At 35.4% G+C, this 19,741-nt stretch overlaps 1 protein-coding gene across 2 annotated transcripts in view; it reads right to left on the bottom strand.

Moving 5' to 3' along the window:
• axo (axotactin) overlaps positions 1-19,741 on the bottom strand; it is a 94,456-nt gene that overhangs the window by 10,008 nt on the left and 64,707 nt on the right. For both annotated transcript variants that reach the window (XM_085959561.1, XM_085959558.1), the window contains 20 exons: positions 18,741-19,364; positions 17,961-18,141; positions 17,654-17,771; positions 16,478-16,626; positions 16,159-16,361; positions 15,021-15,232; positions 13,459-13,673; positions 12,059-12,232; positions 11,644-11,869; positions 10,644-10,891; positions 9,031-9,459; positions 8,606-8,806; positions 8,117-8,334; positions 7,135-7,214; positions 6,117-6,229; positions 5,086-5,289; positions 4,432-4,625; positions 3,388-3,540; positions 2,284-2,418; positions 811-1,075 (listed from right to left, as the gene is read on the bottom strand). In XM_085959561.1, the coding sequence (XP_085815687.1) occupies positions 811-1,075; positions 2,284-2,418; positions 3,388-3,540; positions 4,432-4,625; positions 5,086-5,289; positions 6,117-6,229; positions 7,135-7,214; positions 8,117-8,334; positions 8,606-8,806; positions 9,031-9,459; positions 10,644-10,891; positions 11,644-11,869; positions 12,059-12,232; positions 13,459-13,673; positions 15,021-15,232; positions 16,159-16,361; positions 16,478-16,626; positions 17,654-17,771; positions 17,961-18,141; positions 18,741-19,364 (4,342 nt within the window). The remainder of the gene's footprint in view (positions 1-810; positions 1,076-2,283; positions 2,419-3,387; positions 3,541-4,431; positions 4,626-5,085; positions 5,290-6,116; positions 6,230-7,134; positions 7,215-8,116; positions 8,335-8,605; positions 8,807-9,030; positions 9,460-10,643; positions 10,892-11,643; positions 11,870-12,058; positions 12,233-13,458; positions 13,674-15,020; positions 15,233-16,158; positions 16,362-16,477; positions 16,627-17,653; positions 17,772-17,960; positions 18,142-18,740; positions 19,365-19,741) is intronic.

Raw genomic sequence — 19,741 nt, 5'->3', positions numbered from 1 at the left:
ATGTCAGATCTTAACAGCTTACTTCCACTATTCACCACTGCCTTCTGCTGTTCTACTTCCTCTCTTGTGGTTGTTGGCTTGATAATATGATTTTGTTTGAATATTTCTATCCTGTTGCCAATGTCTGCCAGATGAGTGAATGAATGAATTACAAACATAATCTATACCTAAGCTCATACTTTCTTTTCTATGTACAGTCTGATTTTATAAAGTATTTTTCAATGTGAAACACATAATTTCTAATCACGTTTATAAATTTGTTGGGTCACTAGTGTGGTGTTCGATGTGTAGGTTGAGGACGATGATAATGAAGTCTACGATGTAGCAGGGTGAGATTTATTAGCAGCGTATCGGTACAATAGTATATTATACAATGATAGTTACGAGCTAAGTACTTGGATTCGAGTGACATGTAGATAAATTATTCTTCGTTATTTATACAATAAAAAGTAATACATTAACATAAAATTCTGGTACATAATCATATTAGACTAATTATTAGAGAATCAGCGTTTTAAATCGAGTTGCGAAATGAAATATTATTTGTTATTACAGTTGTAAGAAATTGTGATAAAAAATGATTATTCGGCTAATACACCGTAATGGTATAATGTGCTGTGATATGATGTAATAATACACCGTCTCTAATTTCGCCAATCGACTTGCTGGTCTAGCTAAGTTGTTTACTGGAAATGGATTCGCTGGGAATATATTACTGCAGAGTAATTTGAAACCTTTAAACAATAGATATTTGATCGCTATTACTCTGCAGCTACAAATTAATTTGAATTATAAAAATAAAATTATTACCTCTAAATCCAATTGATTTAGTTTTTGGTGGAGGCGGTGCATTGTTTTCATTATTTATTTCCTTATCAGGTCCATTGATTACAACAACTGGATAGCCAACAGGAGTACTGGGTGTGGTGGCTACATTGTTGGCTACACTTGGTACACCGTTAGTCGGTGGGCTTACTCCATTGTCCTTGATGCCCGAAGAGGGCTTCGTACCATTTGGTATGGCGATTGTCACTACCTTTTTAGGTGGAGCTGCGGCATCATCTTCGGTTGGAACCTGAAAGAAAAATTATATGGCAACAATTAAATTTTGCTGTTCAAAACTTTATAAACATGGTATGTTTATGGTAAATAGTATAATTGTGTAGATTGTGTCACCACAGTGGCGCAGAATGCCTGTTGGACGGAACTAGGTTGGCAATGGGTACATAATTGAGAAAAAAAGTGCTAGGACAGTACTAGGAGATGTAGTTGATTTTTGTTTCATCTTTAGTATTTTACTGAACATAAAAATATATTATATAATATATTTTTTTAAAATATAAATTTTACTAAAAAAACATAACATGTACGTCTGCTGCATGATCGAACCTGCAACCCACGCCATGGCTTCATTGACAGCTGCTCTATTTCAGTAGGTCAAATGGCAAAGTTAGATGCAAATAATTGTGTTATTAGAATCGCTAATCGGCAGGGAGCCAACCGAGCCGGCGCGGCGCTGACGACGCAGTGCTGCCACATTAGATCGGAATGCTTCACTCACGGACAATAATTGTATTTAGCGGCATAAAGAGTGGGGAGTAGTAAAAATCTATATATTTTGGCACAAAATGGAAAAGCCAAAAATATTGTATATCGAAAAGCCCTAGAATGATGGATTGGATATTTTATATTATATAGAGAAAAAAGCCTTAAAATAATAAATTTAATATGTAATACTTTTTAAAATATTTAAATACAATAGATGTTCAAAAATATACTATATTATGTTAAAAATAAAAATCTCTAATATTATATTTTCTTACTTTTTAAAATTCAATCCTTTGCACTCTACGTATTAAATTTAGAATTTTTATTTTCAAATATTAAACCATTCCACTCCTGGGCAGCGCCGGGTGATACGGTTAGTATATATATAAACCAGACTAGACACAAACAAACTCATAGTAGACATACCAAAAACATAAAACCGCTATCAGTATATTGTTATTATCATATCATTATATTTCTTTTCAAACATACTGTTTCATTTTTCCGGTCTGCCATAGGTTTCACAAAAAAATGCCTATTTCGCCCATAATATTTGGAATATTATTTGTGACATCATCACAGGTGTTTATTTAGATTTTGAATTTGTGGAAAAGGCTGTGATATACAATAGATGACACTTCAATAAAATTTTTAACACAATGAATAATTAATTAACAAAGTTGATTAATACAATGGGGTAAATAGATTCCTAGATTTACAAAGTGAAAGTCTTACAGATTTATAAGTGTGTGATCGGAGTCCAAGGCCGGGTGATTCGTGAAGTTTCGTGGCCTGCTCCTTACTCCAAATTATGCTTTCGTCTGTCTCTCTTTCTAATCTCGCTTTGTGCTGCTTGTTGTTCCTCCATACCTTAAAAAAGTAATAATTATTAAGAGGGTCTTTCAGAGAAAATGCGATGCCCGGAGCAACCGGTAATTTAAAAAGAGTCCTTTTCAAAATCAAAACCATCAGAAAGATTTTATAAAATGCTTGTTTTTATTTTAGATACAATTTAATATTATTTAGGACGCAATGACATCTGAACAAAAGATGCGCGAATCTCTTTTTGTTTACCTGTAGCCGTTCGACAAAAGCATCATTTAAGACGATGGCCGTAATAGGAAATTGTTTTGTACAACTACCATATAAATGTGTTTTGTTGTATGTTTAATTTAATATTATAAATAATTACAAGATAAAAAGAACTTTTTATAGACAACATTTTTACATTTTCTGTTGAACCATATAAACTTGACTTGACTAGCTTAAACGATCAAAAATATTTGTTCTTGACATGTCATATTGATTTCCATAGTAACGCACGTATAAATTAATAATTTAGTTGCTAGGACCCCAGACCCCTAGCAACCAATAATGGTGTCGAAATAACTTTTCATACAAAACAGAATTAACTGAAAATGAATTCAATTCTACTTAAAGATGGCTGAAAGTATTAAAAAAATGCATTAGCATCGTGTTCTGATATATTCTAAAAGTTTCAAATGTCTAGCTAGTCGGGAAGTTAGTTAAAAATCGATTGCAAGATTTGTACCGGACAAAGAACCACCGGATAAATAAGAATACGAGCTAAGAAAAACGTTGTAAAATAAATGTGTTTGGTAGATCCTAACCATAAATAAAATATCTGCCATCAATTACCACACTCTTCCCTGAAATGAAGTCCCAACATGACCCTCTGCCGTCAATAGAAAGTAAATCAAAGCCTGAGTGGATAGAGTCCATAGTTTTACATTTTCCACCCACTTTCATTGATTCCCATTATAATAAGTATACTAAGTAAGTATATAAAATAGGCAGATATTTGGTGTCTGTACTTACCTCATAGGAACAGCCTATGACCACAATAATAAAGATTGTCGCTAGGATTATAAATACTATATTGGAGCTCTCTTCTTCAGTAGAGGTACTCAAATAAAGAGATTTGTAAGGGATTCGGGCTGGAGGCTCTTCTGACCACGTTTTATCAGTTGCCTGCAATGAAAAACAATGCCAATTAGTAAATAAAAGTAATAACAACTAAGGCATGTAGAATTACCGAAAAAAGTCGTTACCAGTAATTTCGTAATGAATTTTTGGTGTATTTACCGATCAACCAGATTACCGAAAAGCAGTAAGTAATGCATGCTCTAATATCTACTCAAAAATTAAATTGCTCATTTGAATCTGAAACCAAATAACATAGACTGCATGGGGAATGGGACAACTGGACGCCAGGACAATTGGACGCCGTACTGTCGTAGACACGTATACAGAACGTAGACGAGGAATTTTAATCAGTATCTATCTACTACTTAGTTGTTTTAATTCATTTTACTCTTAACAAAATGTTTTTTTTATTGCGGATTGAGAATTACAAAGCCTAAGGCTTTATATAAAAATAAAGAACTCTTATTTCGTTGGAACTTAAACATAATATGCACGATTAAATCATTATTTACATGTGCATATTTAAATTCTCACCAACTATTAAATCATAAATTATAATAATCTAAATTAATATAAATAATAATATTAAATATTTTTTTTAAAAGTACCTATAAGTATCTAACGTTTATTTATTTTCGAATTGCGTGGCGTCCAGTTGACCCGGCGCCAAATCTTCCTAGACCCGAATGCATGATCGTTGTTTTATCTTCTCATTTCTGACAAAGTCGTCGGTACCATCATACTCGCAGTATTAACTACAAGCATTTGTTCAAGAAATTCAATATAAGGTTGCCTCTGATATGCTATTCTAAAGTAGCAATGTCTGAACAAAAACTTAGAACAGGTGGCAGTTGGAATTACATTTGGTAAAATTAAAGGCTTCACATTCGTTGCTGAAATAATTAATTGTATTAGTGTGTAAATGTGGTTCCTCACCAGACTGCCGTTGTATTTATCGGGATAAGGATTCTGGAGTTGCATGTCTGGCGGAAGGTCGAAGCGAGTGGAGCACTGAGCGCTTCTCACGCCCTGAGAATTTGTAACGTTCACTTTCTCCGCTCCGTTCTTTGTGAACAGCATGTATTCCTCGAGAGGTTTCATCGTGTATGAGTTCACCGATAAATAAATATCTGTAATATATAAACATGGTAAGAAAAAGTAATGATGTTATTATTTTTTTCTCACCCTCGATTTTTCGAAAAGTGCTTTTATTAGATATTAACAATGTATACAACTAAATACACGTTCTATAAAAAGGACGTAAGCCGCAAATGCCGAATTATTATCTAAATTCAGGTTTTAATTGAGATTAATTAAGTTTTAATTTAAGGAAGAAAGCATTTTACCTCAATTTTAGTGATTTTTCTGTAATAACTTCTTTAATTATTATTAGATCGAAAATATATTACACCAAGTCATCAATCATCATGCACCCAATGTCAGTGCCTATTTTTTAAAAATATTAAACTAAAATCATTCAAAAAACGTTTTTGCCCCTCCTGTAAAATTTGTTCTGTGAGGGTTACGCCCTTTTTTCTAAACACGGTCGATATTTAATTTATTTTAATGTCATAATAACGGTAAACGTACTGGAGACACATCCACTGTATCCTTTATAAATGGCAAAGCGGGCGTCGGTGGTGTTGAGGCCACCGATCTGAACCTCATTGGAGCCAAGATCCGGTGCGGAAATAAGGTTCTGTATGGGCACAGCCAACAATTGGATCTCACTTCTGTCGATCAAGAGCGATGCTTCCGATCCATTTCGAGTGTAGTAGAGAGAATGACGAGCACCTGCATTAGAAATTAGGATTATAAATTTACAGTGGTAGTTATATTTTTATGGATCATGTTGTTATATTTTATAGATCTAATAATATATTATATATTTTATAAATCATGTTGTAAAAATGTTATAATTAATTAATTAATATTTCTAACTACTTTCAATTGAATCTCCAAAAGTAATAGTGGTATATGAAGTTATAGGTAAGATAGGTAATTTTACATTTTCCAAAAAACTAAGAAATGTAAGCTAAACGAAAGTTGATGACAGAAGAACAAAACAAATGAATGAGAATTACTCTCTGAAAAAAAATAGTTATTAATTTAATTACATACATTACATAGGTATTATATACCTGCATAATTAAATTATAATATTATTATAATATATTGTAGTGGTTCCATAAAATAATGGGGAGCATTTTTGGATTTATTGGAAAGTTTCAGAAGGCATTCTGGTCAATTGGATGACTTCATTACTTATTAATTTTGGAAATAATACTTCCATATACCTAGTTATGCAAAACATTTTTCTTGATAGTGGTAAAGAAAGGTGATGGGATTAGGTACCAACATAATAGGGGGACTTTAGGTAATATTATTCTGTTATTTTACATGAGACACATTTGTAAATAATTATAGATGCCAGAATAAAGTTCTTAATAATGATTATAATAATAATAATTATAACAAGGATTTAGATAATATGTTTTGTACATATTTGGATGGGCTTTGTGGCCGGAATATATTGTTGCAGTCATTATCATCATCTTGTCAGGTTGTGTCATTTAAATTTAGTTGTGTAAGTGATAATTAATTTTGTTTGTATTACCTACCATTCAAGAAATTGCGATCCTTGATTTCAGCACCAAACGCAGATCCTTCTCGATCTTCTTCAAACTTCAAATAGCCTTCTGGAGTGATGGCCACTAATAAATAATAACTGCGTCTGAAAAGATTGAGTAATATTAGTTATTCTTTATTGTTATAAAATTTAAACAGAATAAATGTTGCTGTAAATGCTGTAAAAGTAGAAGTCCATTTATATGGGAGGTTTCCCCATCTAAATTAACGAATTTAATAAGGGTTTTTCTTTTTAGTAAGACGTTGATACCAGATGGAAGTCCTCCACAGGAGCCCACCTCAAAGAACGGACCGAACCATCAACTTTCCCATAACACCACAGCCTACGTCCACTCTTCGCGGCTCTCGCAACCCCCGGCCGAGCGGAGCCTACCTCCACTGAAAATACGAACTTCAAATTCGTCCACGCTCCCGGCAAAACACAGACGCAGTCCGTCGAAAACGGCCGCTCGCGTCGTCACTAGTCAATCCGTCGGTAAAACAGGGAGGTTCCCGACCGACAGACGAACATGACGCCGCCAATCTGATAGTTGGACATGGACGCGCGCGAAAAGCTCTCTCTCGCATCGGACGCCGAACAGTCAGCATCTGTTCTCTCGCTTCAGACGCAAAGCTAAAAGCATCTCCAGCCCAGCCAGCATCTCCCGCCAAAAAGACCGCATCGGCAAGCCACAAGCCCTGACTCTCTCGCCTCGGACGCCGACTAGCCAGCAGCATCTCAAGCAACAAGCATCAGCAGCCCAGCCCGCGACACCATGTCTGCAGCCCGCCAAATCGCCATTACCAACCCACCGCCTAACGACAATACCCTGCAACAACGATAAAATAAACCAGCCTCAACAGCATACACCGTGCGTTTCTGTCTCCACCCACGCTTCTTTGGCCATGACATTATCATGGTTTGCCATCTCCGCCTAAGCGCGAAGAAGGCCGGTGATAACGTTTTCTTTAAATAAATGAATTTTACAAAACATAATCGGAAAAACTCACTGATTTTCTGTTTGCAGTAACAATAATACGGTGCTTTTTTGTCTGAGATCGTTGCTTGAAAATGCCAACTGCACCTTCACCTGTAAAAATGAATAAAAAAATAAATTATTAGTAATACAAAATATACCCTTCCCAAAAAAATGTCTCTAATTCAATATCGAAAATCTAATCTAAAATCGCAGCGTTCGACGGAGCAACAGAGATGACAAAAATATACCGTTACATTGCCGATGTAGAGTTATCCTCCACCTAACCTTGCCATTTGGAATAGATTTTTTTGAATTAAAACGTGAGTAAATCAATCAAGTGCTTGGAATTTACTAATACAATAATTATACGGAGTACGTGAGTAAGCCAATCAAGTGCCTGGCTTTTACTAATACAATTATACGGTTGTGTATACACACAAATCCTTGTCACTGTGTACAATGGGCAAGGTTACGTGGAGGATGCTCTACATGCTTGAAGTTTACCCCCCTGCACCTTCTGCTTGTGAAAACCCCTCACCCTTAGGAGATTTAGATATTTTAAAATAAAAATCAGTTGAAAAATCATCCCCGTATCGAAGAGTCACGTCGCCTAGCATAGTGGCCCTACCAAACGTTACATTCACGCGCTAAATATCCTCAAAAAAGTTAAAAAATATACTGCTTAATAATAACCTAGAGAAACACGTCTAAAATAACGAGTTTTAAGAAATTGCAATCCTTTAATATCAGTGATATAAAGTGCTGGTCAGTGAGTGAACCACATCGCCTCTACCTTAACCACGTGTAATTTTACTGACAATGTCTCCAGTGTTTTCACTCATTAATTTTCCGATCTTTATAATAAATGCCCCTAATGACAATGTTTTCATAATAATAATAAATATTGAGGACTTTAAAGTACCAGCCACGCAGAATCTTACCCACTTCGATGTATCAGTTGGTAGGTAACTAAAATTAATATTTTATAAAGTATGATAAAAAAAACATCTAACTTTTTCCACGGGTCCTTCCAAAACAAATTTCCTTTGCAAGACACTCTCCCCACTGAAGTCTGCACCCTTCTCTTCCATACAAAACTCTCCAAAATAACTGGTATGCTCGCAATCACATGAACTTTCTTGTCGGCTGAAGTCCTCTGTACAAATACCTCCATTTTTACAAGGCTCTAGGTCACACTTCATGTTGCAGTGTGGCAAGACACCAGTGAGATCTGCAGATGAAGTGATAAAAATATTAAAATCCTAATGCTCCCCTTCACCGAGGCGAATATACGTAGTCAACATATTGTTAGCCGTACTTCGACACGCATCAAAGGTCGCTAAGATTCGCGATTAGGTAGTAAAATAACATTATTTTTTGGTGAAAAAAAATTGACATTGTGTACATGGCACACTTTTGGATGTGACATACTTTTGTTTCTTTTTTTTTTGATCAGTAATTAATTTCAATAGTTTTGATGCAGGCAAATTTACAGACCATACCTTGATCAATATTTTGTTGGGCTTTCAGAGGTAGATCAATGACATGACCACCGATCTTGAGTCCCCTGACGCAGCCCACATAACCTTTGGTTCCTTCTTCCGCCCCGGCATGAGCCGCTAACGAGTGGCTGTCGATTCCACCAAGATTCACTTGGAAATAGTCTGCAGGCGGTGACGGTGGCCGCTGAGGACGTAATACTTCTATAAAAGAGAATTAAGAAAACAATTAAAACGCAACAGTAATGGTAACTATTGAAGAGTTTCTATCGATATAAGAGCATGGATTTTGGATGGCGAAGTGCACTTAAATTAAAATGTAGTCTAACTTGCGCTTTGGAATATTCCTAATTAAGATCAGTTGTCGGTACACAAGGCAGGATGGGATGGATGTTGTATTAGTAGTAGATAATAAAATAAAATCTTGCCTGCTTCCGGATTCATCCAAGGCTTATTAGAATACTCCGTCAAGAGAAGAGCAGTTTTTTGTATGGTTGCATTCTTTTCGTTGACATGTAGAGTTGTCGAATTCTCATCTCGGACTATTGCCAATTGAATGCTGTCTCCCTTGTTTAAATTGTCGTAGCCGACCGACAGGTTGACTATTTCATTGCCGTGGTTGAACAGATAAACGATTCTGTTTCCCTGCGCTATGTACAGATGGAAGAAGTTGTTCAGGTGATCATTGGCATACAGCACAAGGGCATCACTGTCGTAGGTACGCAGATTGACTAAAAGATTCTCAAACATCATCTTCTTGAGACGAATCTTCTCTTCCACGGTTGTGTTCGACGACAGGTAATTTTTCCTTAAATATGAATCGGCAGTGATGAATGTCAGAGCTTTTGTATTTATATCTAAAAAAAAGAATAATCAATGAAATTATTAATTCATCTAATTCTACTCTTACAAATACTCGAGTTCGTGAGCAGACACGGCAGCCCTTGATCATGAAAAGGCGTTACACATGGCCGGGTGCCGCCAGAGAGTGCAAAACTTCATACCTTTGTGGCACAGCCTCAAGGATTCCGTCGCCGTGGCCAGCCCTCCCTCACCCTGTAACGGTGCTATAAAACCGACCCACGCGCTGCAAGTCTGACATGGCGGGAGGCGCGTGAGTTGGCATTGGACCGAGGGAAGTGGCGCAAACTTGTGCTTGCTCTATGCCCCAACGCTGGAGCGTAACAGGGTGAAGTAGTAAGTAATAGTAGTAATTCTACTCTATAATTTAAAAAAATAAGCTTAAATCTGAAACACTTTCCTGTCTCGAATTTGTGTCACGTCTATACGCTCAATTTTCACCTACACTCCGTATAGATACCCAGAGACTTGAAATTTGGTACATAGGTGCTAAAACGGTGACAATGTTAAAAAACTAACTTTTTTTTAATGACACTATCGGTGTTTCTTTATAGAAATATAAAAAAAACATGGGTGTGGCTGATCCACTTTTTGAGATAATGAAACGTAAGGAGTACATTAATGAGTGTTGCCGTTTTGCACGTGTAGTCAAGGACTGGTATGGACCACTGCAATGGACTAATGGGACGTTCTGCCTCTGAAGACGGCCAGGGGGCAGAGCCCCATTAGTAATAGTGTAATTATAGATATGACGAGTGGTGGGGCGTTGAAGGGGATAGTTAGTTTACAATTTTGAGGTCTGGGAATACTGCACTAATTTTCAGATAAACTCTCAGAATTATCCTGCTTGTTGTGTCTTTCTTCCATATAAAAATGATACTTAATAACATGTCAAACAGGAACTTGTTTCTGTGATTTCTGGATGAAGGGTAAACATCTTTAGTATTTACACTGTCTACATAGAAGTTGATTGGCAAGAAAGAGGTGATTTCAGACATATGGGTAAGTATACGAAGAAATTAAAAATCCCTTTATACTGAATGACTTGCATATCCAAGATAATATATATACATTATATAATATACATACTCTTTCGATTCTTTAGAAATTTCTAATAGTACTTATACAATTAGATGTAAAATGACTGTTCAATGATAAAAATAATAAAAAAAAAACTAACTTATTTCGCAATGTGTGCCTAAATGAGCCCAAGGATTCTGACAGATGCATTGAAACGTAGACCACAATTCCTTGCACACGGCTTTGTTTTGGCAAGGATTCGGTACACAGGAAGGTTTGCAGTCTTTTATGATCTCTGAAAGGTGGACTGACATATAGCTGTAAATATCCAGAATTTCTCCATTCACCACTAAGCCTCTGAAGCATCCGATTAGACCTTGTTTTACAGCAGATTTCTTCAGAAGGTCACTGAAAATGTTAAAAAGAATGATTAATAACTAAGTGAGATGAAGTACAAACTAATTTACTTGTTGGGGTATTCATATAACTGCATAAACATGACATATCTTTTTCTCTTAACATCTATGGAACTTTGAGACAAATATAATATTTTTATAATTTATGTAAGTATTGATTATATTTCATAATTATTGTTGTACCAAGGATTAATCATTAAGATTTTATAGCGCCTGGATTACGTGCATGGATTTATTTGCAGCAATAGTAAATATTTTAAACTATCGTGACAATAACTGTTTACACGTAAAAGTGCTGACTGTCTCTCCAATCTCATTCTTCAAGAGTAAGTGAGACGCGATATTGTCATTTTATGGTACTATTTGACAGGTCGTAAAAATCGGTTAACCTCAAAATGAGTCTCTCCGCGCGGTGTAGTTCATTTTTTTGCCGGCAGGTTTGCCACTATTGTTCGTAAAAAATGTCTAAAATGATCAGTAGTGATGTTAGAATTATTATTAGTAAACTTTTGGTTTATTGCGAAGAAGAAAAGGAGTCGCATCTTAATAGAGAGCCGATACATTATTTAAACACGCCTGCCGTGCGCGCGTTGCTGCCATGATAGGTACTTCACTGAGAAGTCTTCTATATGCGACTATAGTGACTTTTATCTAGCCTGTTTTAGCCGATTTCTTGTTATCGGACTGTAAGAAATGTATTTGATACTAATAATATATTTTTGAAAATGAACATAAGAAACTTACGCTGTTGCTCCACCAATAAACATGGATCCTTCGAAAGGTCCAAACTCCTCCTCCAGCAAAAGATCGACCATCTGGTACTCGGTGTTAATCATGAATCTCACATGATAGAAATTGTAATCGATCCATATCTTATGCCATTCTCCTCCATTCAGTTTCCGTTTCGAATTGATCACCATTTCTCTAGTAGTTCCCGTGTTTAATGTAAAATTGAACGTCAGTTGGTAATCTGAAATAAGATAACAATCATTGCAGCCAAGTTTTTGTAATTTTATGTTGTGCGAAGTGTTTTACTATTTTTATTTTCTGGCAACATATGAGGAGTGTTGGTAATTTTTTTATCACTGAAAGTGTATTAGCATGTTGGAAGTGTGGAAGACACTGACATTGGTGAAAAGAGATTATAGAAAATTCTTACCGCTTGTAAGTGCGACCATGAACGAGGGATAGTTTGGTCTGATTGGCGGTTGAAATAACAAGATGGCACTGGTGCCAGTGGTTCTGAAACTGAATGCAATGTCACCCTTTATCCAGCCTGGTACCTCTATGTACGATTGGGAAGTTGTGAATGTCACCACGTACTGCTGGGTATCTGAAAAGTAATGATAGAAACATAGTAAATATATTTATCAAAAGTATCTATCTTAACAAAGAGTAAATGAGGCAGATGGATTGGAGTCTATAGATGACTGCGTATATTGTGTTGATGAAACGTGATGTTTGTTGAACAGGTATGACTATATTATAAAAGAAAGTCAAAGTGAGAATGTGTTAGCTGTTTACAAAAGAAGAGTGGGGTATTTAGATACAATTAAAAATATTATAAATTGTACGAGAATCAAATCATCATACCAGGGATGGCTCTACTCTTGGGGTTCATAGGGACCATCCCCAACATATCTATCATATCAAAAATACACGTATCATATTTTTATTACATATTGCAAATAATATTCGTCACATGATTAAATTAAATACTTAATTTATTTCATACATCTCAACCCGTTGCTCATCCAGTCCAATCCCGTTGCCGTGGTACAAATCTCGTTCAACACAGGACTCGAATGCATTATCATTAGTATACGCATACTGGGGATGAATTAAAATAACCCCGAGATAAATTAATTACATTGTCGAATCAATCTTACATTTCAAAAAAATAGTGATATCTATTAAGTATTTAACATATAAAATTACCCTCTATCCTCATTAATAAAAATCAAATTGATATAAGTAGCTTATAATGTATAATGTGATAAAGTATGTAGGTTTATTTAATAATTAATGGCTAATCATGACACTATATCATGACATACGATTTCGATAGCAATTGGCGCTGGTCTTGATGATGAATAACAGTTAGCTAGCAGGTGTTCTACGAAAGTTATAAAGGGCGAAGAAGAGTTGGAGGTTTGAGTCTTTCATAGGTTGACGGTGCCAGCACTGATGCTAGGTGGATTGATATTCATGTTTGTTACATGTCAGCGGAGGATTGCTGAGGTTGGAATCTACTACTTGAGGATGCTGGATTGTGGGATTAAGGATGCTGAGCATGGTGATATAAAATAATGCTGGAATATTCAATTTATCTATCACTAGACTCACTCTGTCTATCACCATTTTTCCTGAGCACTACCTTCGATTCTCTTCTGATACTGCACATATGTCATTGATATAGTATAATTTGGATAGCTGTTGCTACTTACCTTACACTTAATAAAATGACGCACACAGAATCAACACAATAATATTGTCTATTGTAGAAAAAGTATTAATCACCACTGACAAAATTGAACGTGGTCTTATTCGGTAACTTACTTGTTTCAACACACTCCAATGGTCCCAATGTAATTCGTCCGAGAGCATTTTCATCCAAATCTTTTTGCTGCAAGAACACCATTTCAATGATCCCCAGGCTCTGTGGCTGAATGTAGTAACCTTCATCCGAGTGCCATTTATTTTCACTGATGTCGCAGTTGCATGACAATGATTCTTCAATACATGTCCTGTTAACACCGCATGGACAAGAACCCCTGGAATTATTTTCATTAATTTAATAATCATAAACAAAACAAAACAAAATGTAATAAATATAAAAATTAAACAAAAATTATAAACAAAGAGGTCTCAAAAAGATCTTTGTCAGTATTAACGTATATATATAGTATTAACGAATATAATAAATAAACTGGCCATAATCTGTTAACTTGATCTAACCCACACGCATGTAACATTCTGATATAACTAATGCGACGTTTGAGAAAAAAAAATGATTTTTGTGAGGATATTTAATTTTCCAAAAGGATACTACTGCGTCCAATGTTAAAGGCACTGGATTTTCATACCAGGAGTTCTGGGTTTGATTTCCGGTGTGGTTACAATTCATATAAATGTATATGTGATTTTCGCAAGCCCGGGAATTTCTGATGTGTTTCACTATTATAATATTGGGAAATCGTTTGTTGTATTGTAACAACTCTACAGTGTAACCACGCGGCTTAAGTGTCAGCTTATAACGTCGTTGGTCCCAGGTATGAATCCTGGGTCTGGCAAGTACACATATTGTTTTTCACATTGTGTATGAGTCAGAATATGGACCTAATAGGTTGAGCAAATGGATAACATCCATTTTTCGTAAAAACAAAATCTGTGAATACAAACCTCCACTCTGTGGAGGCCCATATGATCTTATAAGATCGGACATGTTTGAGGAAAAACAACTTAATTTTTGTAATTTATATGGGTTAAATCTAATGTTTAGAACTAATCAATAATTTCCAGTGAGAGCAGAATTGATATGTTTTTAAAATGTGAGAGGTATCTAATGAAAACTTGTAAAATGGTAAGCTAAACCTCTTATAGTGCTTGTACGCATGGATTTACTGGCACCAATAGTGTGTATTTTAAACTATTGTGATAATAAAGGTTTACAAGTAAAAATGCTGACTGTCTCGCCAATCTCATTCATCAAGCGTAAGCGAGGCGCGATGTTGTCATTGTATGATGCTATTTGACCGGTTGTAAAAATTGGTAAACGTCAAAAATGTTTTGTGCAGTGTAGTTCGTTATTTTTTCCGGCAGGCTCGCCACTATTGTTCTACTGTGCAGGCGCAGATATCTCAAAAATTCTAACTGGCATGTGTAAATTTAGAAGCTTCTAAATTTTTTTGATCCATGCATGCAATCTTGCAACTTGCACAATAATACGTGTTTACACATGCATTGTTATCAGTAAATCCATGCAAGTGTGAATAAGGTATTTTGCCGTCTCCAAATTATGAATATAGTTTTTTTATTTGTTTATACATGTGTATATGTGTATAATATGTACATTGTTTGGAGCCGCCTTTTTATTATTAACAATCAAATATTAACAAAACCTTTTAACATTTCCCAAATAGTCGACGGTGTCATTTCTGGCAGATGACAAGAACCAGGTAGCACTGTGAAGTTCCAACGGAGCCATGTAGCAGTCATATTTAATATGTTGACTACAATACAGGGAATGTGATATCAACTCCTGAAGCATTTCAGCTGAGAATTCTCTGTACTTAATACTGAAACTGAAATCACTATCTGCTGGTCGGACATCCTGAAATTCATATACAAGAATATTGTAGCAGGGAAAACATAAATAATTGGTTTCAAGTAGATACAGAGATTCTTACGAGGCCAAGTAAATGGAATCAACTAAAGGGTTCATAAATGACGATGTGACATATTATTCTGGAATTTTTGAGCCGTGCTTCCCTCATTTCTAATAAACACATAATTTAGAACACCTCAGGCATATAATTATACTAAATACCAAACCTGACTTGGCTCCTTACCATCTTTTGTAATTTTTAATTAATGTACATTGTTAACGTCGGATGCCTTCATTGACTATATTATTATTGGGTAGGTATTAGTTTTTATCAGCACACGATGGCCGCGCGGCTTAAGCTTCAGCCTATACCATCGTGGGTCCCAGGTTTGAATCCTGGGTCTGACAAGTACACATATTATTTTTCAATTTGTGTATGAGTCAGACTATGGACCTAATAGGTTGAACAAGTGGATGACATCCATTTCTCGTAAAAGCAAAATCTGTTAATACAAAACCTCCACTCTGTGGAGGCTCATATGATCTTATTAGGATCAGACATGGTCGAAAGAATTAGTTTTTATATTAAAACGCTACAGCTTTGTCATTCAGCTGCTTTATTTAATATACAGAGATTTATGGACTCGGACAGTCGGTAATAATTGATGGTTCTACTTTACCTCGCAAAATGTCTCGATAGTATTAACAATAGCTACTAATTTTTATTCATGGATGGCATCAGAATTTCTTTAAATTTTAGTTTTAATACACTTGCACTAACTTGAATTTTTTTTTTAATAAATAATAGTACTTGAATAAAAATAGTCATATTACACATGTTTGCATAATTTCCATGGTAATTGAGGGCAGCAGAGGCTTAGGTATAATAATTGATAATTAATTCTGAGCTTGAATTCAATAGGTGTACAAACCACTTGACTTGGTAGATTATGTTCGACAATAGTTTTGGTGGCATCTTCAAGAGTTTGGAATTCGCATTTGACATGAGCTGGAGGAAACCTTCCGTTGCCGTCAATATCAATCAGGTAAACATCAGGCTGAGTGTATCCCAGGAGAGCCAACTCTTCACACGTCTTACGGAATTCAGCAAAGTGGCAGTTCTTTCCCGTGTACCCTAGAACATTTTAAAATTGAGGGACTCGTCACGGTCAAGTTGTTTTATTTCAAAGAATGATTGAAAGCAATTTGGTCAATTTATTTTGTCCTTAAGTAATAATACTTTATAATTACCAGTTCCATTGCAGTCACAGACGATGCGATCATCTCTCACCGAACACCGTCCGCCGTGTTCACAAGTGTTGGGCCTCAGGCAGGGGTCCACGAACATGCAATTGTCAATTGCCACTTCTCCAACAACTCGCTCTGTTTTGATCACATATCTGTAAAAAGTTCAAAAATCAGGCGTATGTACATTACGCTCTGTGATGTATAATTAAGATTGTATTGTTGCAAATATGGTGACTACCAAACCAGTCCAGAGTATCTCAGTTGGCTACAAACGTTACTGCGTTACTGCGTGACTGTAGAAGCGACATGAAAATGTTTAAATTTACATGATTGGTCATGCATGCTTGCACAGGTATTATTAAATGAATGTAACAGAGGCTTGCGCAATTCTTACCAAGTCGAATTTATTTATTGGATTTTTTGACAACATGATTCAGGTGTAAACTGAAACAGTTCCAGTTACAATATGTATGCAGTTTACTTTTATAGCTGGCTTAAAAGAACCGAAATCTCCCGGTTTAGGGTGTCAAAGGAAAGTGTTGTAAGACTAACAAGGTGAGCAGCTTGACCAAAGTAATGCTAGAAGTAATTTAACTAGGAATCTTGCGCACTCTGGTGAAGTGATTCACAACTAGAGTTCTGCTCGAAATTTCTAAAGTTTGAGAAAGAAGGTGCCAGTCTCACCCTTTTATACTTGATTGAGTAAAAAAAAACACGTGGTATTTGTTTATGATGTACAATATTTGTTTTTAACCAGTAATTAACTATAATTATAGTAATTTTTGTTATCCCTGTCGAATTTAATATGTTTCATCCAGGTAGGTTCCCAGGTATTTTACAAAATATTATAAACATTTCTCCAATAAAATAATGCTCTAGTGCGTGTCACTCACAACTAGGGTCATGTGAAGGTTTTTCTTTACTTCTGGCAGAATTCTGAATGATGACTACATGTACAAAAGGCCGTGGAGGGAAAAAGCATGTTATTTTGTATGTCATTGTGTTTTTATCAAAGTATTTCGGTTTACATTGACAACTCATATAATAGAAAGAATTATATTCCTAATTCACAGCAAAGGTGCATGTTGGGCATTAGAATTAGAAACTTAACTAGGTATACAGTTTTAAGATTATTCAGATCTATTTGAATATCACAATGTCAGAAATAAGAATATTCACCTCGGCTCTATGAGTACACCGTTGACTCTTATATCCCTCATGCATCCTACGAGGCCAGAATTGGCAGATTTAAGTCCGCTTCCAATAATAATCTTATTTGCAAGATCAAATTTAAGAGCTGAAACAAAAGAAAACAATATTATTATCAAGTCCAGAGAATCTCCATTTCAGTAATTGGCGACATCTGTCACATTGTGTACTCCTGTTTACTTCCTTTCATATGTATGTTTCTTTTGTGGATATCTAGCATTATGCTCAACATTTGTGATTTGAGGAATAGATAATAAACTAAACAAAATCTATTTACCAAACATTTCTGTGTGTTTATTTTTAAAATCAACGGTGAGTGTTATGCCTCCATTATTATATTGAAGGTCCACCGTATGCCATGTTCCTCTCGGATCAAATTTGACAGATGTCAGATGTGTCACATTGTTTTTACTGTCGGGTACCAGCTCAAAACGAATTTCTTCTTTGACAACTCTTACCTGGAAATAAAATATGTTTTGGACAGGTAATCAAATAATTGATGGAAAAACTTTGGACTGTTTCACATGTTGTGGGCTCAAATTCTGTATCAGGGTTAAATATAAATGCTATTTTTTTCAATCAATATGTACAGTTTGATCTGATGCATAGATTTAATGGGTTGAACAAATGGTGTAGACTTCATTCACATATTAATATGAACATTATATATTACAACACTCGATAGTGATTCCAGATTTTTTTAAGTCTAATTGAGTTGCTAGCCATGAAAAATTAATATTCTATGCCTTGGCAATACGGTGGCATAAATAAAATGGTGGCCTGTTTTGATGTTTTGCTAAAATATTTTTACAAAAATGTGTGTATTTTAACGCCTATTTAAAGCTTCGGTTAGTTTTTTCAAAATGGACTCACATGCACTCCAAATCCTTTACGAAATTCCTCAGAAAACAGAATTGCTATTATATCTTGTTTCTTCATTGGGAAAATGAAATATGTTATAAAACTTTAAATAAAAGTGGGGACATGGCAGATCCTTGCCTATGCCCAATAAAGCACTGAGTATATTATGCATGTAGATAAAATTACTTTGGCTTACCTCCCAATATCCCATACCGGCAGTGGTGACCACGTCGCTATATGCCAAAACAGCCATGTTGCGACTCGATTTAAAGTCAAAAGTCAAATTCAAGCTCGACGTGATGTTAATTGGCCACCAGATGTGCGAGGAAGCGAACGGATACGTAATCGGAATAACGTCCACATCAGTCTCATAAAACTCCGGCTCCAGCACTCCAATATAATGAACCTTCGGATTGCCCTTCTTCAATTCGTAAATAATTGAAATGTCATTATAAAAAACATACTTGAAACTTCCAACGAAATTGTTATCGGACAAGAGACCTTTTTTTTGGTTCAGTTCTGGTCCCCCGCCGATATATATCTCCGGGTCAATATACAAATGGTACGAAGGACCCGGTATTTCAAATGTTCTACTTTCTAAGTCATAAATCACTTCGACAGTTCTATTATTGTGGTATATAGATAGAGTATTCCAATGGTTCATGTTGACATGGGAGCCAATATAACAGGTTATGGGTCCATCACCAAAGTCCATTTCTATATAAACTGAATTGTTTTTTAATGATATGGCGATATAATGGTGTTTTTGGGAACTTGTTTCTCCACTTGCATAAAAGAGGACTGAGTTGTCATATCGAGTCTGTAATCATAAAGAAACAATATTCATTACATATACATACAAATTATAGACAACATACAAACACTTTATATACAGTCCCAACTGATCATAATGGGTTAACAAAATATAAAGTGATTTATCCCAAAAAAAGTTATGACTAAAACTAATTATTCTAGTAGTAAAACTTTTGGTGTAGATACAAACATTTAAAATGACATATTGGTCAATGTTACTTTTTAGCGGGCTTTGAATAAATGCCATTGTGCCAATTATGTACTATCGCCGCCAAAAGGTGTCATCCCCATGGGATCTAATTCCATGGAACACTAAAGAGGCCGGAATAATTATCAGACAGACTCATACAAATATGAGCATTGTTGACTACAAGACAGCAATTT

The sequence above is a fragment of the Rhyacophila brunnea genome, unplaced genomic scaffold (genome assembly GCF_057557595.1).
Source record: "Rhyacophila brunnea isolate RB1 unplaced genomic scaffold, BYU_Rbru_1.0 scaffold_9, whole genome shotgun sequence".
In the NCBI taxonomy this organism is placed as follows: domain Eukaryota; kingdom Metazoa; phylum Arthropoda; class Insecta; order Trichoptera; family Rhyacophilidae; genus Rhyacophila; species Rhyacophila brunnea.
This window is presented reverse-complemented; position numbering and strand designations above follow the sequence as displayed.